Genomic DNA, 27,775 nt, shown 5'->3' with positions numbered 1-27,775 from the left:
GAGGCTTTTAGCAGCTGCGTGATCATTTTAGTCTTTCCCATCACAAGAATAAATCAGAGATTAAACATTTCACATTATTCATCAGGAATTCTTCTGGACTGCTTTATATAGCATTAAAAGTATATATTTAATTAAGTGTTCTGCCACAGTCACATACTAACTCTCCTGTGAGTGAGAAACCCGAGACTAAAATGCAATCTTCCTGGTTGAGACTCTTAAAAAAATATCAATAGGCTCTGCCTTAAGTAATTAGTAAGAAATCCTGTTCATGTCTTAAGAATGGCATCTTCCTGATAATGACTTTAAGCTCTGAAAACTTTTTTATCCCACCCTTATGAAGTCAATAGATGGTAACACCAAAACTCAAAGGAAAGAGGTGTGTATATGACTCTGGGAATTGAGGATGCTTTTAAAAAAAAGTAGGTTTCAAGTTTAAACGTGTTTCTTTTGAGCTCTTATTTTCCTCACTGCTGACTGTTTCTTCCAGAACACTAAAGATGAATAATGCATGTTCTTCTTGGTACATATAGACTGTAAGGTTGGCTCAGGGTTTTTGCAACATTTGGACTCACATCTCACCCAGCCTTTTGCCTGAAAAGAGGATGCTATGAAATCACTAGGATTGAAAAATGGAACCATTTCACACTCATGTTCACCCAAAGCACCCCAGTGAAAACAGATCCTTTAGTGCCTTTGCTGAGAAGCTGAGCGGAACCCACTGCTGACTGTTGGAGAGAGAAGCACCTTTTGTTTTTATTCCTTAATGAGGTATTCCAAAATGAAGAGGTTGACATGAAGGGGTTTACATAACCCTGCAAGTCCCTGTTCAAAAGAAAAACAAGCACAAATGGTTTTGTGGTTCTATTGAATCAAGCAATAATGTTATACAAATGTACTAACAGTCCTAGATAAGGCTGCTTCAAGGCACACTCATGCTTGTGAACCCTGGGCCGGAGAGAGAGCAGGCTGTTCCCAGCACCGATGAGCTATGTGTCCAAGAAAGAAGCTGCACCAGCCCTTCCTGGTGGACCCAGCCTCCTGCCTGCCTAACACAGCCTCCTGCCTGGGGGCTTGGGACAAGCTCCTTATCCAGACACGCTGCTCATCCCACTCAGCAGAGAGAAGGCTGTTCAGGGACACACTGGGGAGAGCTTGATCTAACACTGACCGTGGAAAACTAAGGGGGAAAAAGCCCTATTTTATTCTTTTAATACAGTTCCCAGCAGGAAGATCAGGATAGGAGGCTCCCGCCTGCTCCAGATTAAAGGAACCCGCAGTTTCCAGGTGAAGAAGGGGGGTTCCTTGTCCAGCATTCGCCGGGTCGGCAGCTTAAAGAGCAGCAAGTTATCACGGCAGGACTCAGAGTCTGAGGCTGAGGAGCTGCAGCTGTCCCAGAGCAGGGACACTGTCACTGACCTAGGTAACATAGAGGAGCGGGGTGTGCAGGGACGTGGGGGGTAGGAAGGCAGGGCCCAAATCCTGAAACAGCTGAAGTCCGTTTTCTTACAGATCAAGAGAAGGAGAGCAGAGCCAGAGGTTAGACCACTCTGTCAGTCTGATAACCATACCACCCTCTAAAGTAGGGTTGCTCAAACCCTCATGTGCACACGGGTCACCTGGGAGTCCCGTTAAAATGAAGATTCTGGCTCCATAGGTCTGGGATGGGAGCCTGAGATTCTACACTTTTAACAAGCTTCTTGGTGAAGCTGGTGCTGCTGGCTCAAGGACCACAGCTTGAGCAGCAAGGACAGTATATACACTAGGGAAGGAAACGCTTTAATGACAAGGACAGCCTTTTGAAATCCAGGTATTTGTGCATCCATTCTTCTGATCAGGACCTTTAAGGCAAAAATGTGGAAATTCCCTTGGGGCACCTAGCTAAAGCTCTATATTTTAAAGTCTCTATTTCACGGTAAAAACAACCAAAGTATCAGGGAGGAAAGATTGTCTGCACCTGACAGTGACCTTCAGCAAGTCAGTTAATGTCTCAGGCATTTGTTCTCTCCAACTATCTAATGGGAATAATTCTATCAAATGGGAATAACTCTATTTACTCCTTGCCTTCTCTGAAAGGAGGCTTTACAGTTAAATCAGGGGATGATAAAAAGGTGTGTTAAACACCTAAGAATGAGCTGTATGTACAATCAAAGTATTAGAGTTGCAGATTGTCACTGTAGGGTCCAGAGATTCTGAATCCCACAGTGTGTGAATCCTGTGAGCCCTGACGGTCATTTTAACAGACAAGAAAAAGAATAAGCAGATACGTGGATAGGACTCACCAGCTGCCTAGAATTTAACTAGCAGGCCAAAGTTGAAGCATGCTTTCTTTGCCATTCACTCCCTGTTTGAGGAGCAAAATAGAAAGCTCTTCATTCTAAATAAGTTGAGAAATCAGTCAGAAAATGTGGATAAATTATTGATCAAGTCTACTAAAGTAGAAACAGAGTATATCTAATCAAAAAAGAGTTTAACATAGGAAATAGTTGTACATCTGCCCACCCTTACCTTTGATATAGCTAATTGAAGTGTTTCTTAAGAATCGGCTTATTTTTTAAGGAGCCGATAGAAAAACCCCTGTGACTTCTTGTGTTACAGGTCTGATGCTGAAACAACGTCCTCAAGTTAGTTTGGGGGAAAATTCATTTCTGTTATTTGAGTTGATCTATTTGGCCAGACCAGTTGAGTCAAATAGCCAGGCTAGAGGCTTGTGTTTGTCATAAACAAGACTCAGAAAAGCATTTAGATTTGAGGGCAAAGCTTTCTTGTGTAGCATAAGTAGCAAATTCCTGAGAGATGTTTCCTTCATACTTTCCCAGAGAGGAGTTTTAGATGAAAGGACTGTCCACTATTGAACACAATTGCTTACAAATTCCCTGAGACTTTCCTAGGCGCCCGTGCCTCTTTGAATTAGGTCTGATAGCAAAGCCGGGTGGTGTCCACAGCAGTAGCACTAGCCATGCGGCCATTGCGGGTTGGCTGGTGGCCCTTCTTCACTGCACCTGCAAGGTCTGGGCAGTCTGGAATGGATTTAGGCACCTCAACCAATATCTCGCTCATCTCAGCAATTCAAGGATGTGACTCTTTGTTTTTCTCTGCTCCCATGTCTCAAAATGGAAGCTACTGTCACAGAGATCATGAGTGTCTTTGAAATTGCCCATTTAGCTGGTGGTGAAGGGAACAGCTCCTATTAATATTCTCCACTAAAGTCAATGCTATGCCCTCTAACCCACCGGGCCATGGTAGTCTGCCCTAGGATTCAAAAGCATGGACAACTATGCCATACCAACATGCTGTGCAGGGAGACCAAGCAATACAAGCTTTCTCCGTCTTTTTCTTTTGAAGAAGGGAGTCCTTGGAGTACCAGCGAGCCCAGCATTGAGCCGGAGGGAATGAGTACTGCCGGCACAGAGGAGAATTACCACAGGAACATGTCGTGGCTTCATGTAAGTACATTTTTCACATAGAGCCCTGAGATCAACTCCTTTTGGCATTGGGGGAAGTCTGGAAGGAGGACAGAAGATTATACTAAAACCATCAATCCAGCTGAGCTTCCAAGAAAACCCATAGGCTTGCATTTCAGTTGAACCTCTGAATGCCACTAGTATTGCTGTTCTATCAGACTGTATTCATTTTAAGCTTAACTGAGACCAGGGATTCTTTGTTATGGCTGGCTTGTGGACCAACATAAGTCAGGAAAAAATGCTAATGGGCCAGGCTAGGCTCATAGCCAGGTTAGCCTGGGTGATACAGGTAAGATGTTGCAATCAATCTTATACAGTCACCACAAAAGCTGAGAGCAAGGTCGTGGTATCAGTCTTGGGTCTTCATTAGATCACATTGTAAACCAGGACATGGAGATGCTCAGATGGTGAAGATCATACCTCAGAGGGTTCTCCAGAGGGCGCAGGCAGGAGGCGATCCCAGTGAAATTTCAGGCAGAAGTTAGAGTTCAGGTTTGATCTGGGCATAAAGAACGGAGGAGAAAGGTAAGGAAGCACAACATCAGATCCTGTAATTAGCAGGGTACTGCCAGCCTGTTACTGCTCTTACATATGGACTGCACCATCTCCTCTGGTTGTAATCTGATCTCCTGGTAGGTCAGATAAGAGTGGACTGGGTCATGATGCCCCTCAAGATTTTCAGTACTGTGTGTTCAGAACCTGCTGATCCTCAGAATTGGCTGGGAATGGTCCCCAGAACTGGCTAATTTTGAGAACTTCTGAGGCAGCTGTTCTTAAACTTTTTAGTGAAGTCCAATCTATGTACTGAAAATGTGTGAACAGCCCAGTAAATTTTCAAAGTGAACACATCTGTGTAACCACGATCCAGTTGAGAAGAACATGATCAACACCTTAGAAGCCTTCCACAGGCCTTCCACCAGTTACTCCCCACTTCTGACGGTAACCATGATTCTAACGTCTAACACAATAGATTAGTTTTATCATTTTTGAGATGCATATAATTGGCATCATATGCTATATACTCTGTTGTGTCTGGCTTCTTTTATCATAAGTCTAAATCCTCCAATGCTGTTCTTTAGGATGGTCTGGTCTATTCTTGGGTACATTCATTTCCATGTAGAATCACCTTGCTAATTTCCAGAAGAAACCTTCCAAAGCAACCTTACCTTGAATAAAAAGATCATTTAAAATTTAGGTATCAAAATCTTTATTATATTGAGTCTTCTAATGTATAATATGGTCTATCCCTCCATTAATTTATGTCCCACTATTTATTTAGGACCTTTCCTTTTAAGTTTCCTTCAATAATGCTTTTTAGTTTTCTGTGTAATGTTCACACACACACTCTGGAAGTGTTTGTTTCAGACCAGCATTATTTCTTCTTTAAAGAGCTCGGAGAAATCACTGGTGAAAACTTCTAGATTTAAAAGTTTCTTTGTAGGAAGCTTTTCAATTATAGACTGCATTTATGTAATATGATTAAGAACATTCAGATTTTTCTACTTCTGGGAGCAATTTGGGTAAATTGATTTTTTCCCCCTATGAATTGTTAATTTAATCCAAATATTCATATTTATTAGCAAAAAGATATTTATATATTCTCAAGACCTTTTTAAGTTCTGTGGGACCAACAGTGATGTGCCTTTATCATTTCAATATTGGTAGGTTATGTCTTTTCTTTATCTTTTTTGATCAGTCTTGCTTAAGTTTATCAGTTTTATTATTAGTCAATGAACCAGCTTTTGGTTTTGTCATTTTGGGAATGTTTGGTTTTTTTGTTTCATTAATTTCTGCTACTACCTTTATTACTTCTTTATACTTTCTTTGAGTTTAGTTTGTTTTCTTTCTGTAATTTCTTAGCATAGATACTTAGATAATTGATTTCCAACCACTTTATAAGTTCATTTAAAGCTATTAGTGTTCTCTAGGAATAGCTTTAATTATATCACACAAGGTTTGATATATGTTCATTACCATTCAGTTAAAATATTTCTTAATTTTCATTTGGTTCATAATCAGGCATAGATAACCATGGCTGTTAACTGCAATACATGAATCTACTGTCTTCTCTTGGTCCTGTTTCTTAATATGCCTGCTCATTTCATTGACTACCGGACATGGTGGATGAAAAATTATAGATGCACAATGATGGATTCATGTCATTATACATCTGTGAAAACCCACAGGACGTACTACACCAAGAGTGACCCTAATGTTAACTGTGGACTCAAGTATTAATGATGTGTCAGTGCAGGCTCACCAGCTGTAGCAAATGTACTGCTCTGTTGGGGGCTGTTGATAATGAAGGAGACTATGTATATGGGGACAGGAGGTGTATGGGAACTCTCTGTACTTCCTGCTCAATTTTGCTGTGAACCTTAAACTTCTCTAAAACAAAGTTTACTGATTAAAAAAAATTATAGGATTATAAAGGCTTCAGATGATATCTAAGCTTCCAGGGTTCCCAGTGAGAGTCCGAGGTATGTCTTAGGGCCCCTGAGTCTTGATGGGTCAGAAAAACCAATTCTGTTTCTCCATCACAGTGAAATTGCCAGGATCTCCCCTTGCTGGTCAGCAGTTTCTTGGCTTCTAAGCTACTCACTCAGCAAAAGTCCATAAGGGAAACAGTCACCCCATGTCAGTGTGATTCCTATGAACCTCCTTTCTCTACACGTTGTCCACTCAATCCCTTCCTAATTTGGTGACTCAGAACTCCAAGTTTTATCTTCCAGCACCCATGAGATGCCTACAGTTCTGCATGGCTCCTTGGTGATGCCTATCTAAGAAGTAGCAGAGGCCTTAATGGGAAACGTGGCGCGTGCTCCCGTTGTGCTCTCAGTGAATGCCCTTTCTCTCCACATCTCCCCCTTCATGTCCTAACTGCCACACTGTGTTGAATGCTATCTCATGACTCAAATATGTATATTCAAAATATATATTGATATATATGTGTGTGTTAAAACTACACACATTTATTATCTCACAATTTCTGAGGGTCAGGAATCCTGGTACAGCCTAGCTGGGTCCTCTGCCTCAGAGGCTCTCCCAAGGCTGCAGTACAGTTGGCCCTGGGGCTAAGGTCGTTTCTGAAGGTTTGACTGGAAAAGGATTTGTTTCCAAGCCTATGTGATTGTTGGAAGGATTTTAAATCTCAGCGACTATGGGGTTGGGGGCCTCAGTTGCTAGCTGGCTGCTGGCCAGAGGCCACCCGCATTTCCTTGCCATGTGGGTCTTTCCACCATGACAACTTGTTGCTTCACCAAAGCCAGTAAGGGAAAGAGTTTGCTAATAAGAGAAAAGTCCTTATATTATGAATCTAATCATGGAAGTGACATCTATCACCTTTGCTGCATTCTGTTGTTTGGAAGCAAGTCCACAGGCCATCCCATATTCAACAGGTGCACGTTTCACCAAGGCATAAATACTAGAAGGAGGGATCATTGGGTACCATCTTAGATTTATATCTACCAAAGGGATATCCCTGGCAGGAATTTTTAAATTACAGATTTCTAGGTTAGCTGCACCTCCACCCCAGATGCACTTAATCAGAATCTCCTGAACCTAAATCCAGTACATCGTTCATCATTATTTGGGTGTTTGTTGATGTTGAGCTTTCTTGGTGTTGCCTTTGAGCAGCTGGATTTGAAAATAACAAGGGAATCCTACAGTTCTTATGTGTACCCTGCCACGTGCCAGAATAAACAGGAATGTCAGGAATACTCAGTGAGCCTTGAGAGAGAGAGAGATGAATATTCTGCTTGGAGAACACCAACTTCTTTTTTTTTAATTGTTGAAGAGTATGAGGTATTGTTAGCTGAGTCCGACAGGGTGTGGACTTAAGTATGACCATTGTTTACCTTTGTCTCAGAGTAAGCAAGGCCTCTCCCTCTCAAGGAAGCGAGTGGCAGTCCTGTCTAGCAGGTTTGACTGGCCTTGTCCATGTAGACTGACTTCGTATGCCATACAATATGATACACAGTCTCTCATAGCTTGGGTGTGGGGTGGGAACTAGGTTTTTGAAGGGTGGAAGCATTCAGAAGATGACTCTGTGTATATTTGACTAACCTTATGGAATGGTACTGACTTTTTAGGAAGGAGACATAAGAAGTTACAAACTCAAGGACCTTCATTTCTTATCTTAAAATAACCATATACTTTAAATCAACTGAATTCTTTTCTGGAATCCTACTTGGGAAGTTTAGGGGATGTGAGGATTTGAGCCAGATCAAGCCACAAGTGAAGAACACGAATAGCCCAAAAGCCAGAGAAAAAAATTTGCTATGTAGAGAGGGGAAGTGAAACTCTACAGTGGGGTCTAAGGCCCAGTTGAAAGTTATAGGTCAGGTGAAAGATGCAGAAATGTTTTCAAGTTCCACATAGGTGGGCTGGAGTTAACGGCATCCCACAGCTGTCAAAGTCCAGCCAGATCCTTTGGGACAGAACTTCCCTTCACTTTATACTGTCCTAACTGGCTCCTTCCACAAACAAGAGCTGAAAAAATAATGTTTAAAGTTCAGAATCTTCACTTGAAAATACTTGGAAATCATATACTCACTCCACAATACTTGTTTTTAGTTTTTGAAGATGACTTAACCTTTTATTGTTTCAAAAAGATATTTCTATCAAGTGTGACTGGAGGGAGCAAAAGAAGCCAAGTATACAGAGCCTTAAAACCCATGGTTCTTTTAGGGGAATTGCTGAATCCCTGTGTTTTCAAGACCCATCGTGGAAAGCTGACAGTCTCACTTTCCATTTTCCATCCAAATAATTATTCACAGTGTGTGTGTAGCCTGGTTACCTGGTTGAGTCTCAGTGATGTTTGTGTCCCAGGTCATGATCTTGCTGTGCAATCAGCAGAGCTTCATCTGCACCCACGTTGACTACTGCCACCCGCACTGCTACCTACACCACAGCCGTTCCTGTGCCCGGCTCGTCAGGGCCATCAAGCTGCTCTACGGAGATAACGTGGACTCCCTCCGGGAGGGCAGCAACATGAGCAACGTGGTTCTCCGGGGCAAGAAACAGAAGGAGGTGAGTGAGAAGTCACCCAGTAATACCCCACAGATAGGGAAGTGGGTGTCCTAGCCATCTTCTCTGGAAATACACATTTCAATCCACTGCAGTTGTGTAAACTGGGCTACAGAACAATGTGATTTTAAGTGAAGGTGGAAAATGTGAGCAAGAAAGACATATGATTTGTCTTCATGTCCATGAGACAATATGGGATCTTTTCCCAGGTTGTGTCTTATTTCTACACATAAATATGAACCCAAGAGTGTGGTAGTGATGCATAGGGCATTGTGGTAGGCAAAGTAATGCCACCCCACATGATGTCTGCATTCTAATCCCCGGGACCTGTGAATATGTTAGGGATTTTGCCTGTGTGAATAAATTAAGACTCTTATAATGGGGAGAGTATCCTGGATTATCCAAGTGGGCCCAGTGTAGTCGTGAGGGTCTTTGTCAATGCAGAAAGGAGGCAGGAGAGGCAGAGGCCGAGAAGGAACTGTGACAGCAGTAGCAGAGGTTGGAGCGATGCAGGGCTGTGAGCCGAGGAAGGCTGACAGCCTCCAGAAGCCGGAACAGACGAGGAAAAGGATAATTCTCCAGAGCCTACAGCCCTGCTGTTCCACTTTATACTTCTGGCCTCCCAAGCCCTAAGATAATATATTGGTGTTGTTTTATACCGGGAAGGTTGTGGCAACTTGCCACAGCAGTAATAGGAAACTGACACAGTGATGTATTAAGGAAAAAGAAATGAATGGCCCAACTGTTCACAGGTAAGTAACAGAGGAACCTAGGTCAAATCAGACTAAAAGAAACTCCTCCAAGAAATGATTACCTTTCCTAAGCATTCAGCTGCACTTTCCTGACAACTGCACTGAGCAACTGAACTGGTAGAAGATGAAGACAGTAAGAAAGGCTGCCACACTCCTGCCAGGGAAGCCTGGAGCCAGGAGCCATCGCCTGCCCTTTGAACAGGCGTGATGGACAAGATGCCCAGCTGAGTGCCGTTGGCCGTCCCTGCAGCTGCTTCTCATGAGTGGTTTTGCAAAGAGATTTTTTATATAATACCTATTCATTTAGATGAATATTCACTGTGCACCTGCTGTTGGCCCACTGTGAGGCCAGCTATTCTGGGAGAAATAAAAAATAAGTAGCAATAGAGGATCTTTCTATGAAGGAGTTTGCAAGCCAGGTTTTGTGGGGTAGGGGACGGGGGTGCAATAAAATACAGCTCAAACAACTAGAAAATATGAGCAATAACAAAAAATTCACAGTTAAGTTGTGTAGCAATTTGTAATGCTTTAGCATTCTTAAAGGGATTTTGTTTTTAATTACAACTTTTTAAAATATGAAAGCAATATAGTCATTGAATAAATTTTGGATAATACAAGAGATCCTAAAGAGAAAAAATATGTAGCTCATGCATCTCATAAGTATGCTAATTTGCCTTCTGGGATATGGTATTTTAGTATATTTTGAAACATATGTGTGGGAGTATAAGGCAGGTATATATCATTGACAAAGTGCTTTTTGATTCTTTACCAACTTTGTGCAGGAGATACTATTCTCCTCATTTTACAGATGAAAAAATTGAGGCTTAGAAAGATAGGATTGACCACAGTTCACTTCCATAATATGTTCAGCTAGACTTTAATTTATGTATATGGAATATCAAGTCAAAACTTTTTAAACTAGATGTTACTGCATCTTATGGTATTCAAAGTCTGAGGGGAAATCAAGGGGGGCTGATCAATATGGGTAACAAACTACATGAACTAAATAATGATATAAAAAGAAAAAGTATACATATATATTTGTGTGTGTATGCATGTATATATATGTCTATATACATATTTATCTCAAACATAAATGACACATTCAAAGAGAACCTATTTTTGTTTAGGTACGTTCTCCATATAAAAACTCCCTGAGAATTAGGAGAAAACCATATTATGTTGGAGGTTGCAAGAATACACCAGCCTAAGTTAACATTCTGAGGTTTCTTACTGCTATACCTTTGCTCCAACTGTACCTTCACGTGTAATCCATATGTGGCCAAAACCAAACATCCTTCAAGATCCAATTCAAATGCTGCCTCCTCCTTGAAGCCTTTTCTGATTTCCCTAGGGCATGCTGCAGGTGCATGATTAATGTTATTTTCCTTCCCTCCTTCCTTGAAATTACAATGGTGTTTTATTTGTGCTTTCCTCATTCTTCACTCAGTTACTCATGTGTTAATTCATCCACCCATCCATTCATCTCTTCAGCAAATTTTTAAAGAAGCTATGGACCACACTGAGTGTATACTATGTGCTGGGTATAATAATGGGCAAAAGACATAGGTTCCCTACCCTCATATGAGTATAGATGTCCTAAAATGATGTCATTGCCCCAGCGATAAGCAAAATCAAAGAGAAACACATTGTGCTGAGATAGCTTCTGAAGAACTTTGAACTTGTGGGGGGAAATAAGACAGCCTCTCCAATCAGTTGACTGAAGGATGATGCATAGATGTAAACTGAATGCAGAATTTTCCAACCGGAGAGAAGAGATGAGTACGCAAAGGACCATGGCTGGAGCACAGAGGACTGCACTACATGACAAGGCTGCACAGGCCACCACCGAGGGCCTTCCCATTCCTCCTCTGCCATTTATTAACTTCTTGAAAACTGAGGCAGACATACATTTTCTGTCCTGTGTGATATCTAACAGAGGACCTCACTTATAGCAGAGCAGCAATAAATATTGAAAGGGTGAGTGGGCTCTAGAGTTCTAGGGTGTTCCTTGAGGACACTCCACCCCTGGCCCGAACCAGACACCAGCCTGAAGCAGCAGAAAAGGCTTATCAAGCTATGTGTTGTTTACATTACAGAAAGGGAAAGTAAAGCGAGAGTTAGTGTCCCCTAATTTTAACACATGTAAATTAGTCATGCTGAAAATGGAGATCTGAAAAGATGTATTGAGTCTCCTGTGACAAACCTTTTTTTTCCAAAATGCCAACCTCCTGTGAAAGCTCCTTTTTGTTCTCTCATGTTTCCATTTGCCTGTTCTGAATCTGTCACAGAAATGAACAATGCCCACATCTCCAGAGCCAAAGCGAAAACAGAGTAGGCAATAAATCAAGAATAAAAGCACTAAGTCTGATTAAAATTGAATGTTATGAGCTAATGGTATTTCATTAGTTTCTTTTTTAATTGGTTTTTAATGGCAGGATGTATTTGTGGCAGCTAGTACATTTTGTAACCCATCTAACCCTGATCAAGCTGTTAATCTACATTTCAGTGCTCAGAGACTCACTGTACATTCTGTTGGTCTATTTTCTGCACTTCCAAACGAATGGCTTTTATAAACTATCATAACCTACACCAAAGAATTTTTTGATTTTTCCTATATATCTGTATCTTGTCCATTGCTATGTTCTAAATAGAGTAAATGTTCAAGTGCAATTAGTGTTTGCTATGAAAAAGGAGTAGATTAAATATTTTTTTTCTTTTCAAACAAAAAGAAGAAGGGGTTGATAGGTGATAGGTGCTCAAAAAATGAAGAGGACAGTGTTAATACATACTGTGAAGCCAGTGCAAATGGCAAGAGGCCAGATGATTTCCTACAGGACTAAAATTTTTTCTAAAGCTGTGGAAGACACTATTTTGAGGCCACGACTAGGCCCTCAGTCTTGATTTCATGGATTTGAATGACTCTCAACCATAACATACATAATTCATGTGTCAAAGATGTATGAGGCACAAAGGGCCTAGCTTACCTTCAGTTGCAGGGAAATACTGCATTTCTACTGGCATCTTTCTTCCAGAATGTAAGGAGATAATTTTCCCAGAAAGTCCAGTAGGCTGACTCCAATTTCCCCATTTTTTCAATACCTCATTATATCCATTTATATCACCATGCATGGCATTTACCTCCTATTCTCCTTACCTTGACTTTTCATTTGTTGGTTGCTTGTTATAACCAACACTCTCTAGTAAGATTCACTCTCCATGAGGGCAAGAATCATGGGTGTTTTGTCCTCAGTGTATCCCTAGAAGTAAGCCCAGTTCCTGACATATTCTTTATAAACATTCTTGAATTATTAAATGAATAAAGTTCTTATTTAATTATTAAGCCTCTCTAGTCAATAATCTTCTGTTGCAAGGAACAGAGATCCTTTGAAACTTATTCAAATAATGAACATTTCTTCAAAGTATATTGCAGAATGTCATGAAGCCAAGAACAGAACAGGAAACATAGCCAAGCCTCAAAGGAATGAGAACCAAAGCTGCTGTGCATCTTGGGATGGACAGTGTCTCTCACCTCTGCTGATTTCTGCATCTCCTCCATCTGCTCGGTCATCTCTGTCCCCTGCTGAACTCCTACTGTATCAATCTTCTACTTAGACCTAAAATCCCAGGTTGCTTCATTATTTCTCAGCCCTAGCAACCGTCGCCAAATGAAGCAGATTATGTGTCCCTTAACTTACTAGGTCAAGAATTTGGTGGGCCCAACTCCTCTTCTTTTTTATCCAAACACTGCAAGAGATAAATCTCTCACCCTTCAGAGGGTTGGCTTTGCATAGTAAGGTGAGGAAAGAAGTCATAGAGTCAAATATGATGGATATGTCCAAGATATATATACAAAGAAGAAAATGACAGTAATCCAAGCTCTGTGCCATGGCATGGCAGCATGCCCCTGACAGCTCTTAGGGCTGTATAGCTAACTTACTAACTGAGAATTATGCCCTCTATTAGTCATACATCCTGTCCTTTAGTCTTAGGTCCTTGTCTTGGGTTTCTTTACAAGTCCCAGCTTGGTGTGTAATTCTAACCATCATATGCAGCTCACAGTCCAGTGGAGTTTATTACTCTTCCAAGAACCACTAATAACCAATAGATGCCTTCAGAACTAGCCTCTCACTCCATCCAGTTCCTAGATCTCCAATAGCCCAGTTTTACATCAAGTTACCAAAGCAAAAAAGCAACTGATAGCCTTGCTAGCCTGAGTTAGGGGTCACATGGGTAGAGAGACTTTAGGATGTTCACACTGTGTACCCACGTGTCTGTCACACATACACCCATCTCTATTATTTGTCTTTCAAGCCTGAACAAATTACTCAAGAAGAGTGACTAGCACATCACCCTAGGGTGAAAGCTTTTCCAGTTCTCTTCCTTTCTACAAAAATAAGCATCCTAATTATGATGAAGCCACCAGAACATGCTTTTTAAGGAAGCATGCCAGAATATTAAGTATTTGATATCTGAGAAGCTTAACTTACACCTTCCATCCAAGTAGACAGGATTAGCAGAACCTACATTTCCCAGAGTGTCAGAGGCAAACATAAGTGTTCATCCTTTTCCTTCCAAGCTGGGTATTTTCCTATATCTGCCTGGTTAAAAAAATCTACAATTTAATCAAGAAGCATTGTTCAAAAGAAACCCTGAAAAAGGCACAATGTCCAGCCAAATGATAAGGGGTAAAATATTGCAAAATTGAAAATCACATTTTAAAATACTTGTAATGACCTGGGGAAATAGTCATAAGATCATCATGAAATGAATTTTTTTAAATTGTGCCACATATATAACATCCTCATAGTTGGATGCATGGGGGGGAAAGGTTGAAAGGAACCAAATAATGTCCATCACTGGATTCAAGATTATAGGGATTTTTTGTTTCCTTCTTCATAGTTGTTCTGTTTTACAGATCTTCTGTAATTTGTATGTATTATTTTATAAATAAAATAAAAAAGAGATGCCACTCTGAAAATAACCTTTTTAAAAGGAAGTCAGTTACACCCCTACGTTTATATGGAAAATGATTGCCATATGTGATTTTTAGAACATTTTCAAATTATAGAAAATGGGCATGATATTTATGTTGTATATTGGCTTTTACATTCATGGGGAGAGAAAAGCAGTGCAGGATTTATCTCCCCAAATGATATGTGTTCCCAAGCATGGGCCTCCACGTTTTTATCTTTAGAAAACACAGCAAAAGCTCTGATTCATTTGTTTCCAAGTAGACTGATTTAAAAAGTTCATTCCATACCAGGCCCATAACAGATGCATTGTCTTGAGTCTTTTTTGTCAGAGCTTTGAAAGGCTTTCTTGGAACACGCCTGTACTTTTAGATTTGCTTTTTCTTTCAAATATCTCCATCTCTAACACTGAGACAGTCTGTTCAACAATTCTTAAGGAGTTCAGTTTTTCCCCTTGGCATTGAGAGAGAAAGTGTTTCACTGACATGGCGCTGGAAACACAAATGAGCATTTTTTCTGCGCAGAGGGATAGATTCCCTCTCTGTACAGCCTGGAGTGCAAAAACAGGGGGAATCGGGACTCAGGATAAATAAACAAAGGCCTGTTGCCATTAGGGCCTGTCAGGCTCCCAGCTGCTCCGTCCACTCCATTCCGTGGCATTTGGGGTGGCAGGGGAAGAAACTGTCCTCTCCGCTTATGCAGATGAGTCAGGCCTCTTCTGGACCCTGGTTGAGGGAACAGTTTGAAAGAGGAGCTGTTGCCTCTGATAGATGAGTACATTTTCTACTTTGCTTTTATTTTTTTAATGAGTTTCTCTTTTTTTTAATAAACTGTTTTACCTATACAACTCAGGCCTAGATGATGGATGCTATGAACTCTCAAACTCCCTTGAAGGGTCTTTTATCTTTTCCTTCCTAACACTCCTTTATGAGGTATTTTCTTTCTTCTGTGACCAAATGGTTGACTTAAAACATTTAACCCTGTAAAAGGATTATTCTGAAGAGTATATTTTAATTGCCTTAATATTTTAAAAGAATTTATTTTTAACAGCATGGTGAAATATAATTAGCCCCGAAATCGAAGTCCAGAGATCCTCGTCCTTTCCTTACTCTGCTAATAATCAGCTTTGCCACTTGGTCAACTCGCTCCACCTCCTTGGATCCCAGCTTCCTCGGTGGTGAAAGAGCAGTTTGTTGCCAACTATCTCTAAGCTCCCTTTTCATTACAAAGTTAACTACTTCTATTACTTTCAAAAAGTGTGGCCCCACCAAAGGGTCTTAAATCATCCCTCCCATTAGAAGAGGGTTGTTTGGAGAATTTAGGGGGAAGCAGCCCTGAAGGTTTTGAGAGAGCACAAGACCCCTCATCACATGCCCCACGTTCCTTCCAGTGCTCAGACAAGTCGTGCCTGAGGACGCCTTCCCTGAAGAAGAGAGTTTCAGATGCCAACCTGGAAGGCAAAAAGGACTCTGGAATGCTGAAATACATCAGACTGCAGGTATTGGCACCTGGATCAGAAACAGTCACGAAGCAATCATTGGGAGAGGGCTCCAGATGTCCCTGTATTTGAGACATGTGATGCCAATTGGCACACGGTTGTCACAAAGTCCCTTTAACTGTTGGTGGTACCACCAGTGTGCAAGAGAAAAAATTGCTTCTTGCTAGACAGCCAACTTCCCTAGAGACAAGGCTTGGGGAGCTTGGCTGGAACCCTGACTCTTCTTACTTGCCCCCTTCCAGTGAAGCAAATATCCCACCAGTGTGTGGAGGTGACATGCACAGGTCTTAGAATGAGATGGTCTGGGTTCAAGTCCCACATCTGCCACTCTGGCCCTGGGACCTTGAACAAGTTACTTAATTTCTCTGTCTTCATTTGCCTCATCTCTAAAATGGGAATTATAACATTATACCCATTTCAAAGGATTATTACGTGGATTAAAGGAGAGAGTATGCTTACCTACTTACTCAGTGCTTGCTTGACACATTGTTATATTGTTCTTACAATTTAAGCTCTATATACATTTCCCCACGGTGATAAAAAGCTTTTCCTGTTTTTTCTGGAAAGTATTTGAAATGATAGTTAAAGACCTAGACTTGCCCAAAACCTATCTTTATCACCTAAATTATCTGAAATAATGAATTAAATAGGATTTTGTAGGCTAATCTGGAGCAATATACATAATGTATAATGTTTCAAAGGGAAAATGGCATCTAGATTCACTGGCTTAGAAAACTAACTTTCTGAAAGGAACTCCTCCGTAATTAGAGGCTGCTCAAAGTTTCCAGTGGAAATCAGCTCCTAAAGGAAGGAAAATAGGCTGCTTTGAAAGTCTATCAAGACTTTTAGCACAAAGATATATGGGCTGGAGTCTTTCTTTTCTCATAGAACTGTACTTATTTTAGAGTTTATTCCTTAGGTGGCTGTGAAATAGTTTTTGTGGTGAAAGCTTTATAAAATTAGCATGATTTTTTAAATTATACCCCAACTAATAATGCATAAAGCTTATTATACACCGTGCCAATAAATATGCCCCTCTTTAGAAAGTATTTTAAGGTCATTTAAGGAAAGCAGAGAAAGGGGACTTTGCACTTAAGGTTCAAGAGGAATACAGCAGTCCGTGTTTTTAAAGATTTTAAGACCTGACTTCCATCTTTTTCCAGGTGATGAGCCTGTCGCCTGCTCCCTTATCTCTACTAATCAAGGCGGCCCCAGTTCTGACAGAGGAGATGTACGGAGACATCCAGCCAGCTGCCTGGGAACTCCTGCTCAGCATGGATGAGCACATGGCAGGGGCGGCAGGTAAAGAAAGACCACCTGGGACCCTGGTCCTGCTGCCACTCTTCCCAGTGTTTAAACAAGAGAGAGGTACATTCACTCCCTTTTCACTTACAGGTCAGATTGACAGCAATTGCTAGAACTCTAGACAGAGTTATGCATTATAGGGAGGCAGACCTAAATTCTGTGTGCACCCTTTCATTTCACCATGTAGTTTACACAACAGCAGTATGTCTTTCCCAATTGCCGAATTGTCAAGAATGATTTTCCCCACAGCCTACATTTTCACAGTATTTCACAAAACATAAAATTCTTTGTGTGTTGTGATTACCCAGATTTACCATGACCTCCTACCATTAACTTTATTAGATCCTATGTGAGGAATGTTCTATGTGCAAATCACAACAGCAAAACAAGTTTGTTGAAATTTAAGTGACATATCCAAAGCCCCATAACTGTAAATGGTAGATGCAAAATAGGGGCTCTTCAGCTTTTTCCAACTTTTTGTACATATTCCTTTAATTTTATATCGATATTTTAATCACAAAAATGCATATGGCAAAATTCAAAACAATGCAAAAGTGTATGAACTTAAAAGTATCACCCTTTTTCCAGTGACTCCCAGTCTCTTTCCCCAAAGGCAACAATTTCAGTTTCTCAGGAATCCTAGGTACACTATGCACATATATGTACCTAAGTATGTATGTGTATATTACATGTTTCCTTTTTCATACAAATAGGACATGCCATAAAGACTTTTGCACTTACCATTTTTCATTTGTATATAGGAGAGCTCTTTTTTTTTAATTTTAAGAGTTTATTTGAGCAAAAAACTATTTGAATCAGGCGGCAGTTAACCAGAAGTGGTTCGCTCTGCCAACAGGAGCTCAGGGAGAGACTTTTACAGAGAAAAGGTAGAAGCAAAGCAAAGCAATGATTGATTGGCTGGAGCTTCAATCCTAGTTGGCTCTTTGTGACTGCTAGTCCTCAGTGTTCATAACCTTGAAGCATTTACAGGCTTTGATTTTGGTTTGCTTATGTGGACTGCTGTGGCATTAGAGCCACATCAGTTTAATAGTTTCCTTGTTCAACTAATTTAACAATTGCTCCCTTTTGGTCATTCTCCCATACATGAGAGACTGATCAAAACTTTGATATTAGCACCACTCTCAGTTACCATCAGAGTTAAGTTGCTCTTATGTCATTATGAAATTCACAGGTTATAATGTTCAGATCTATGGGAGGATTGTTTCTGCTGTTCACCTTGTTTCTGCTTCTCCAAGCCCAGTGAGACCTTCTGATGTATTGCTGAGCTGTGAACATGCATTTAAGACCTTTGAGAGAACATAGCACACCAAGGAGACTTCAGTGATAACTATTAGGAAGATAGTACCAAGAGTCTAAAGTATACTCCTTCTCCAGGGCCCCCATGTACCAAACCAGTTGGTATCAAATAAATCAGAGAATATACCTGTTTCAGCCAAGTGGCTTGTTTGTTAAGTTCTTTTCTTTGCTATAATACTAGAGATGTTGATGCAGGTGCAGCAGGGGAGATTTAGTATGGCACAGACTCCTAGTTCAGCCAATAAGTAATCCAAATGTCATTCTATGACCTGAAAGCATCTTAGCAAGAACATCTGCTATTGTACAGCAATGGCCTAAACAGTAGAATCAGTACTAGTTGCCAGAGATAAGGAGCATTATCTTCCCATGCATTAACAGAGAGAAAAAACAAATTGTGACAATGCAAAAGGAATAAAGGTTTCATATTGGAGATGAAGATCATGATCCATGATCTTGAGGAGAGATGTCTATCTCAAGATGCCATCTGCTTCTGGGAAGGAACCTCTTAAGTCAATTTTAATTTTAGACCTCTAACAGGTGTGCAGTTCCAAGAGTTTAGTGGAGCCATTTTTAATTGAGAGATGTGGACCCAAAATTCGAGTACTGAAGTTTGTCTGCTGTCTTGGTAGTGAGGAGGACCTGGTATGTTCCTTTCCAAGGAGGTTTAAGGGCCCTTTGCTCTTAGGTATAACAAATCAGAAGGGTGGGGGAAAATTTGGAAATACTAGTTTGGAGAGTTGTAGCCAGATATTTGAGGTAACTAGAAGAATGAAGGATCCAGTTCAGCATACAGATATACAGCAAAACCTCAAAGACAATGAACAGGACTAGAATCTGATGTTCATAAGGTGTGTTATAATTTCTTAGTGAAACAGAGTTTTTTCCTCTACACTCACTCTCCTTTCTATCAAACAGAATCACAGTAAGACTCATTTGTTTGCAAAATAAATCTAGTTTCATTAAACTTGACCTGATTATTTACATAAGTGCAGCAAGGATAGTGATTGACAATATAGGCTCTTTTTATTTATTTATTTTTAAAACGAATACTTGTCCCAGAAAGGTAGAAGAGTAGAAAAGAATAGTGACTATAGAAGGAGAGAATTTCTTTTTTTTTGTTTGTTTTATTGTTACTTTATTGATGAGTGGACAAAACAAGGAGCACAATCTTTTTTTTTTTTCTGGATAATTATTTTTTATTGAAGGGTAGTTGACACACAGTATTACATTAGTTTCAGGTGTACAACTCAGTGATTCAACATTTATATACATGATAATTCTAGGTACCAGCTATCACCATACCAAGTTGTTACAATATTTTGACTATATTCCTTATGCTATACATTACATCCCGGTTACTTATTTATTTTACAATTGGAAGTGTGTATATATATATATATATTTTTTGTTTTGTTTTGTTTTGCTTTTGTTTTTGTTTGTTTGTTTGTTTTGTGAGGGCATCTCTCATTTATTGATCAAATGGTTGCTAACAACAATGAGATTCTATATAGGGGGGTCAATGCTCAATGCACAATCATTAATCCACCCCAAGCCTAATTTTTGTCAGTCTCCAATCTTCTGAAGCATAACGAACAAGTTCTTACATGGAGAACAAATTCTTACATAATGAATAAGTTACATGGTGAACATTACAGGGGCAGTCATCACAGAAGCTTTTGGTTTTGCTCATGCATTATGAACTATAAACAGTCAGTTCAAATATGAATACTCATTTGATTTTTATACTTGATTTATATGTGGATACCACATTTCTCTCTTTATTATTATTATTATTTTTAATAAAATGCTGAAGTGGTAGGTAGATACAAGATAAAGGTAGAAAACATAGTTTAGTGTTGTAAGAGAGCAAATGTAGATGATCAGGTGTGTGCCTGTAGACTATGTGTTAATCCGAGCTAGACAAGGGCAATAAACATCCATGTATGCAGAAGATTTCTCTCAGAACATGAGGGGGGAGGTTCTAAGCCTCACCTCTGCTGATCCCCATTTTCTCACCTGATGGCCCCCCTGCGACTGTGCCTGTCTTAGGTTGTTCCTCCCTTGAGGAATCTTACCCGTCTCTGGCTAACCAGTCATCTTCCGGGGCCATACAGGGAAATGTTAAGTTGGTAAGTGAGAGAGAAGCCTTATTGTTTGAAAAGGTTAGCTTTTTACTTCTTTGCATATTTATGCCCTGTGGCTTCTATGCCCAGCATTTGTCTTGAGGTGTCTTTACCACTTGGAAGAATTATGATACTCGATAAATTCGATATGAGGCACGAATTCTATTTAAGGGTTGTAATTAGGTAGGAAGAAGAAAAGCTATAGAAGTAGCAGGCGGAAGAAAACCTGGGAAGATTGATTATTTCTTTGACATATCTTCTTGTAAAGTAACTTCAGCATGTATAGGTTTAAAACTACTAATTAAATTGTGCACACACATTAACATAATAGGAGTACAGTAACGTAACCAAAGCATACCTGTAATTACCAGCCATCTCCAGTGAAACCAAGAAAACCAGTTAGGCACCTTAGGCATTTGTGAAAACTTATCTATGATATGGTGGATATTGTCCAACTGAACTTGAGCAGTCTGAGAGAATTCAGATAAATTAAAACAACCCATTCCTGGGGACTGTTCACATCCCATATGTTCTTTTAACAGTAAATAGTCTGTAGTTGTAAGATTTTGGAGCGCTACAATTTGCACTTCTCCTAATTCTTGGTTGAGTTCCAACAGTCGAGATCCAGTCAAATTTGTTGTTTTACTGTATGCACAGGCCAGCTTAGATATGTCCTTCTTCATTCCCATGGCAAGTCCAGAAATTGGTGGGATGAGTGCATCTACACCTGTAGCAGTGCATGGATCTTTGTTAGGTTTTTTTGATGATCATCTTCTGGCATGAGTCTTCCAGAGAGTGCTGATGTTGAAAGTTCTTTATCATATCGTATCTTAGTTCATTTTCGGGGTAGCCAAATTAGGCTTTGATCCTCTGTATAAACACAAACAGACCCTTTGCCTACACTTTTATATGCCCTTTATATCATTGTGTAGAACTCATTGGAGGTCACCACACAGGAACTGCTTTTTTTTTTTTTTATCATTAATCTATAATTACATGACGAATACTTTGTTTACTAGGCTCACCACTATACCAGGTCCCCCCTATATACCCCTTTACAGTCACTGTCCATCAGCGTAGCAAAATGTTGTTGAATCACTACTTGTCTTCTCTGTGTTGTACAGCCCTGCCCTTTTTCCCACCCCCCTATGGATGCTAATCTTAATACCCGCCTTCCCCCCCTTATCCCTCCCTACCCACCCATCTTCCCCAGTCCCTTTCCCTTTGGTACCTGTTAGTCCATTCTTGAGTTCTGTGATTCTGCTGCTGTCTTGTTCCTTCAGTTTTTCCTTTGTTCTTATACTCCACAGATGAGTGAAATCATTTGGTATTTCTCTTTCTCCGCTTGGCTTGTTTCACTGAGCATAATACCCTCCAGCTCCATCCATGTTGCTGCAAATGGCAGGATTTGCCCTTTTCTTATGGCTGAGTAGTATTCCATTGTGTATATGTACCACATCTTCTTTATCCATTCATCTATCGATGGACATTTGGGTTGCTTCCAATTCTTGGCTATTGTAAATAGTGCTGCGATAAACATAGGGGTGCATTGGTCTTTCTCATACTTGATTGCTGCATTCTTAGGGTAAATTCCTAGGAGTGCAATTCCTGGGTCAAATGGTAAGTCTGTTTTGAGCATTTTGATGTACCTCCATACTGCTTTCCACAATGGTTGAACTAATTTACATTCCCACCAGCAGTGTAGGAGGGTTCCCCTTTATCCACAGCCTCGCCAACATTTGTTGTTGTTTGTTTTTTGGATGGCAGCCATCCTTACTGGTGTGAGGTGATACCTCATTGTAGTTTTAATTTGCATTTCTCTGATAATTAGCGATGTGGAGCATCTTTTCATGTGTCTGTTGGCCATCTGTATTTCTTTTTTGGAGAACTGTCTGTTCAGTTCCTCTGCCCATTTTTTAATTGGGTTATTTGTTTTTTGTTTGTTGAGGCGTGTGAGCTCTTTATATATTCTGGACGTCAAGCCTTTATCGGATGTGTCATTTTCAAATATATTCTCCCATACTGTAAGGGTTCCTTTTTGTTCTGTTGATGGTGTCTTTTGCTGTACAGAAGCTTTTCAGCTTAATATAGTCCCACTTGTTCATTTTTGCTGTTGTTTTCCTTGCCCGGGGAGATATGTTCAAGAAGAGGTCACTCATGTTTATGTCTAAGAGGTTTTTGCCTATGTTTTTTTCCAAGAGTTTAATGGTTTCGTGACTTACATTCAGCTCTTTGATCCATTTTGAGTTCACTTTTGTATATGGGGTTAGACAATGGTCCAGTTTCATTCTCCTACATGTAGCTGTCCAGTTTTGCCAGCATCATCTGTTGAAGAGACTGTCATTTCACCATTGTATGTCCATGGCTCCTTTATCAAATATTAATTGACCATATATGTCTGGGTTAATGTCTGGATTGTCTAGTCTGTTCCATTGGTCTGTGGCTCTGTTCTTGTGCCAGTACCAAATTGTCTTGTTTACTATGTCTTTATAATAGAGCTTGAAGTTGGGGAGTGAGATCCCCCCTACTTTATTCTTCTTTCTCAGGATTGCTTTGGCTATTCGGGGTCTTTGGTGTTTCCATATGAATTTTTGAACTATTTGTTCCAGTTCATTGAAGAATGTTGCTGGTAGTTTCATAGGGATTGCATCAAATCTGTATATTGCTTTGGGCAGGATGGCCATTTTGACGATATTAATTCTTCCTAGCCACGAGCATGGGATGCGTTTCCATCTGTTAGTGTCCCCTTTAATTTCTCTTAAGAGTGACTTGTAGATTTCAGAGTATAAGTCTTTCACTTCTTTGGTTAGGTTTATTCCTAGGTATTTTATTTTTTTTGATGCAATTGTGAATGGAGTTGTTTTCCTGATTTCTCTTTCTGTTGGTTCATTGTTAGTGTATAGGAAAGCCACAGATTTCTGTGTGTTGATATTGTATCCTGCAACTTTGCTGCATTCCGATATCAGTTCTAGTAATTTTGGGGTGGAGTCTTTAGGGTTTTTTATGTACAGTATCATGTCATCTGCAAATAGTGACAGTTTAACTTCTTCTTTACCAATCTGGATTCCTTGTATTTTTTTGTTTTGTCTGATTGCCGTGGCTAGGACCTCCAGTACTATGTTAAATAACAGTGGGGAGAGTGGGCATCCCTGTCTTAGTTCTCGATCTCAGCGGAAATGCTTTCAGCTTCTCGCTGTTCAATATAATGTTGGCTGTGGGTTTATCATAGATGGCCTTTATTATGTTGAGGTACTTGCCCTCTATTCCCATTTTGCTGAGAGTTTTTATCATGAATGTATGTTGAACTTTGTCAAATGCTTTTTCAGCATCTATGGAGATGATCATGTGGTTTTTGTCTTTCTTTTTGTTGATGTGGTGGATGATGTTGATGGACTTTTGAATGTTGTGCCATCCTTGCATCCCTGGGATGAATCCCACTTGGTCATGTTGTATGATCCTTTTGATGTATTTTTGAATTCGTTTTGCTAATATTTTGTTGAGTATTTTTGCATCTACATTCATCAGGGATATTGGTCTGTAGTTTTATTTTTTGGTGGGGTCTTTGCCTGGTTTTGGTATTAGGGTGATGTTAGCTTCATAGATGAGTTTGGGAGTATCCCCTCCTCCTCTATTTTTTGGAAAACTTTAAGGAGAATGGGTATTATGTCTTCCCTGTATGTCTAATAAAATTCCGAGGTGAATTCATCTGTCCCGGGGGTTTTGTTCTTTGGTAGTTTTTTGATTACCGCTTCAATTTCGTTGCTGGTAATTGGTCTGTTTAGATTTTCTGTTTCTTTCTGGGTCAGACTGGGAAGGTTGTATTTTTCTAGGAAGTTGTCCATTTCTCCTAGGTTTCCCAGCTTGTTAGCATATAGGTTTTCATAGTAGTCTCTAATAATTCTTTGAATTTCTGTGGGGTCCGTCGTGATTTTTCCTTTCTCATTTCTGATACTGTTGATTTGTGTTGACTCTCTTTTCCTCTTAATAAGTCTGACTAGAGGCTTATCTATTTTGTTTATTTCCTTGAAGAACCAGCTCTTGGTTTCATTGATTTTTGCTATTGTTTTATTCTTCTCAATTTTATTTATTTCTTCTCTGATCTTTATTATGTCCCTCCTTCTGCTAACTTTAGGCCTCATTTGTTCTTCTTTTTCCAATTTCGGTAATTGTGACATTAGACCATTCATTTGGGCTTGTTCTTCCTTTTTAAAATGTGCTTGGATTGCTATATACTTTCCTCTTAAGACTGCTTTTGCTGTGTCCCACAGAAGTTGGGGCTTAGTGTTGTTGTTGTCATTTGTTTCCATATATTGCTGGATCTCCATTTTGGTTTGGTCATTTATCCATTGATTATTTAGGAGAGTGTTGTTTAGCCTCCATGTATTTGTGAGCCTTTTTGCTTTCTTTGTACAGTTTATTTCTAATTTTATGCCTTTGTGGTCTGAAAAGTTGGTTGGTAGGATTTCAATCTTTTGGAATTTACTTAGGTTTTTTTTGTGGCCTAGTATGTGGTCTATTCTGGAGAATGTTCCATGTGCACTTGAGAAGAATGTGTATCCTGTTGCTTTTGGATGTAGAGTTCTGTAGATGTCTATTCGGTCCATCTGTTCTAGTGTGTTGTTCAGTGCCTCTGTGTCCTTACTTATTTTCTGTCTGGTGGATCTGTCCTTTGGAGTGAGTGGTGTTTTGAAGTCTCCTAGAATGAATGCATTGCATTCTATTTCCTCCTTTAGTTCTGTTAATATTTGTTTCAGGTATGTTGGTGTTCCTGTATTGGGTGCATATATATTTATAATGGTTATATCCTCTTGTTGGACTGAGCCCTTTATCATTATGTAATGTCCTTCTTTGTCTTTTGTTACTTTCTTTATTTTGAAGTCTGTTTTGTCTGATACCAGAATTGCAACACCTGCTTTCTTCTCTCTGTTGTTTGCATGAAATATCTTTTTCCATCCCTTGACTTTAAGTCTGTGCATGTCTTTGGGTTTGAGGTGAGTCTCTTGTAAGCAGCATATGGATGGATCTTGCTTTTTTATCCATTCTATTACTCTGTGTCTTTTGATTGGTGCATTCAGTCCATTTACATTTAGGGTGATTATTGAAAGGTATGAATTTATTGCCATTGCAGGCTTTAAGTTTGTGGTTACCAAAGGTTTAGGGTTAGCTTCTTTACTATCTTACTGTCTAACTTAATCGCTTGTTGAGCTATTATAAACATGGTCTGATGATTCTTTATTTCTCTCCCTTCTTATTCCTCCTCCTCCCTTCTTCATATGTTGGGTGTTTTGTTCTGTGCTCTTTTTAGGAGTGCTCCCATCTAGAGCAGTCCCTGTAGGATGCCCTGTAGAGGTGGTTTGTGGGAGGCAAATTCCCTCAACTTTTGCTTGTCTGGGAATTGTTTAATCTCTCCTTCATATTTGAATGATATTCGTGCTGGATACAGTAGTCTTGGTTCGAGGCCCTTCTGTTTCATTGCATTGAGTATATCATGCCATTCTCTTCTGGCCTGTAGGGTTTCTGTTGAGAAGTCTGATGATAGCCTGATGGGTTTTCCTTTGTAGGTAACCTTTTTTTTCTCTCTGGCTGCCTTTAATACTTTGTCCTTGTCTTTGATCTTTGCCATTTTAATTATTATGTGTCTTGGTGTTGCCCTCCTTGGATCCCTTGTCATGGGAGTTCTGTGTACCTCTGTGGTCTGAGAGGCCATTTCTTCCCCTAGTTTGGGGAAGTTTTCAGCAATTATTTCTTCAAAGACACTTTCTATCCCTTTTTCTGTCTCTTCTCCTTCTGGTGTTCCTATAATGCGTATATTATTCCTTTTTGATTGGTCACTCAGCTGTCTTAAAATTCTTTCATTCCTGGAGATCCTTTTATCTCTCTGCATCAGCTTCTCTGCATTCCTGTTCTCTGTTTTCTAGTCCATTAATGGTCTCTTGCATCTCGTCCATTCTGTTTTGAAGTCCTTCCAGAGCTTGTTTTATTTCTGTATTCTCCTTCCTTAGTTCTTGCATATTTCTCTGCAAGTCCATCAGCATGGTTATAACTTTTGTTTTGAATTCTTTTTCAGGAAGACTGGCTAAATCTATCTCCCCAGGTTCCTTCTCAGGGGAAGATGTAGCAGATGCCGAAGCTGTCTGGGTTAGTCTTGTCTGGATCATATTTTTTTGCCTTTTCATGTTGACAGGTGCTATTGACTGTCAGCTGGGAGGGCCAAACTTTTCACTTGCTACTGGCCTTTCTTTACTGGGACAACTGCGACCCCTAGTGGCCTGTGTTGGGTAATTGCGTGTAGACTGGGTCTTTGTGTCTTGCCTGGCCGGAAGGGAGGAATTTCCCTTTCTGTGGGCGTGGTCTGCATTAGGCTGCTTCTCTGCTTTTGCAGCGCCCAGAGGGGTAATGGACCGGGGGTGGGGGGGTGGGGGTGGGGTGGCGCTGTTTGGCTGTTTACCTCCATGAGGGTTCTTAGAGCTGTTGCCCAGTGGGGTTAGTACACCTGGTTTTCCCTGTAATTTCCAGCTGCTGGACTGTGACCTGTGTTGTTTCCGTCTAGCTGTTAAGTCCCTGTCCCTTTAAGACTTTCAAAAAGCCCCCGCTTTTCTTTGTCACAGGGGCATCAGCTTTGGCACCCGCTCAGAGGTCTTGCTGCCTTGTTTCCCTAGTATCCAGGGCCCCCCGCGCACTCACTGTGCCTGTGCTCTGGTGCGGGTGGCTGGGGCTGGGTGTTCAGCAGTCCTGGGCTCCCTCTCCCTCCCGCTCTGCCTACTCTTCTCCCGCCAGAAGCTGGGGGGAGGGGCGCTCGGGTCCCTCCGTGCCAGGGCTTGTATCTTACCCCTTTCACCAGTCGCTGGGTTCTCGCTGGTGTAGTTGTAGTCTGGCTGTTGTCCTGTGTCTTCTGGTCTCTCTTTTAGGATTAGTTGTATTTGTTGTATTTTCAAAAATATATATGTTTTTGGGAGGCGATTCCCACTGTCCTACTCATGCCGCCATGTTGGCTCCCGAGAGAATTTCTTATAGGCTCTTTTAAAATGTGGTTACTAGAACTTTCATAAGGAATCTTAGACTGGACTTTAAAAGTTTCTCTAAGTTGAGAAACCAAGCCAAGAACTCACCATCAGACTTTTCCTGAATACTCATAGATTTGGGTGAGTTCCTCTCTTGAGGTCCCCAAGATATCTTGAGGTTCCTGGGCCTGGTGTGAAGTAACCTTCCACACTCAACTGGTAAGGCTATAGAGAACCCTGTAAACACAGTACCAGATTAGTTTTTCCAAGGGGCTTTTATTGGCCCCATAAAGTCAACATTAGTTTCTTACAACATT

The 27,775-nt window shown here is 40.4% G+C and overlaps 1 protein-coding gene across 18 annotated transcripts in view; it reads left to right on the top strand.

The window, feature by feature from the left end:
• UNC80 (unc-80 homolog, NALCN channel complex subunit) overlaps positions 1-27,775 on the top strand; it is a 244,565-nt gene that overhangs the window by 118,862 nt on the left and 97,928 nt on the right. For 10 of the 18 annotated variants that reach the window (XM_057503595.1, XM_057503592.1, XM_057503591.1 and 7 more), the window contains 6 exons: positions 1,217-1,420; positions 1,510-1,536; positions 3,343-3,443; positions 8,292-8,492; positions 15,605-15,712; positions 16,876-17,080. In XM_057503595.1, coding sequence (XP_057359578.1) covers positions 1,217-1,420; positions 1,510-1,536; positions 3,343-3,443; positions 8,292-8,492; positions 15,605-15,712; positions 16,876-17,080 — 846 coding nt within the window. The remainder of the gene's footprint in view (positions 1-1,216; positions 1,421-1,509; positions 1,537-3,342; positions 3,444-8,291; positions 8,493-15,604; positions 15,713-16,875; positions 17,081-27,775) is intronic. The other 8 variants (XM_036926834.2, XM_036926833.2, XM_036926832.2 and 5 more) reach the window with 5 other exon arrangements.

This window comes from Manis pentadactyla, chromosome 6, assembly GCF_030020395.1.
Source record: "Manis pentadactyla isolate mManPen7 chromosome 6, mManPen7.hap1, whole genome shotgun sequence".
NCBI classification, from domain to species: domain Eukaryota; kingdom Metazoa; phylum Chordata; class Mammalia; order Pholidota; family Manidae; genus Manis; species Manis pentadactyla.
The sequence above is the reverse complement of the archived record's forward strand: the minus strand, read 5'-3'. Positions and strand labels throughout refer to the sequence as shown.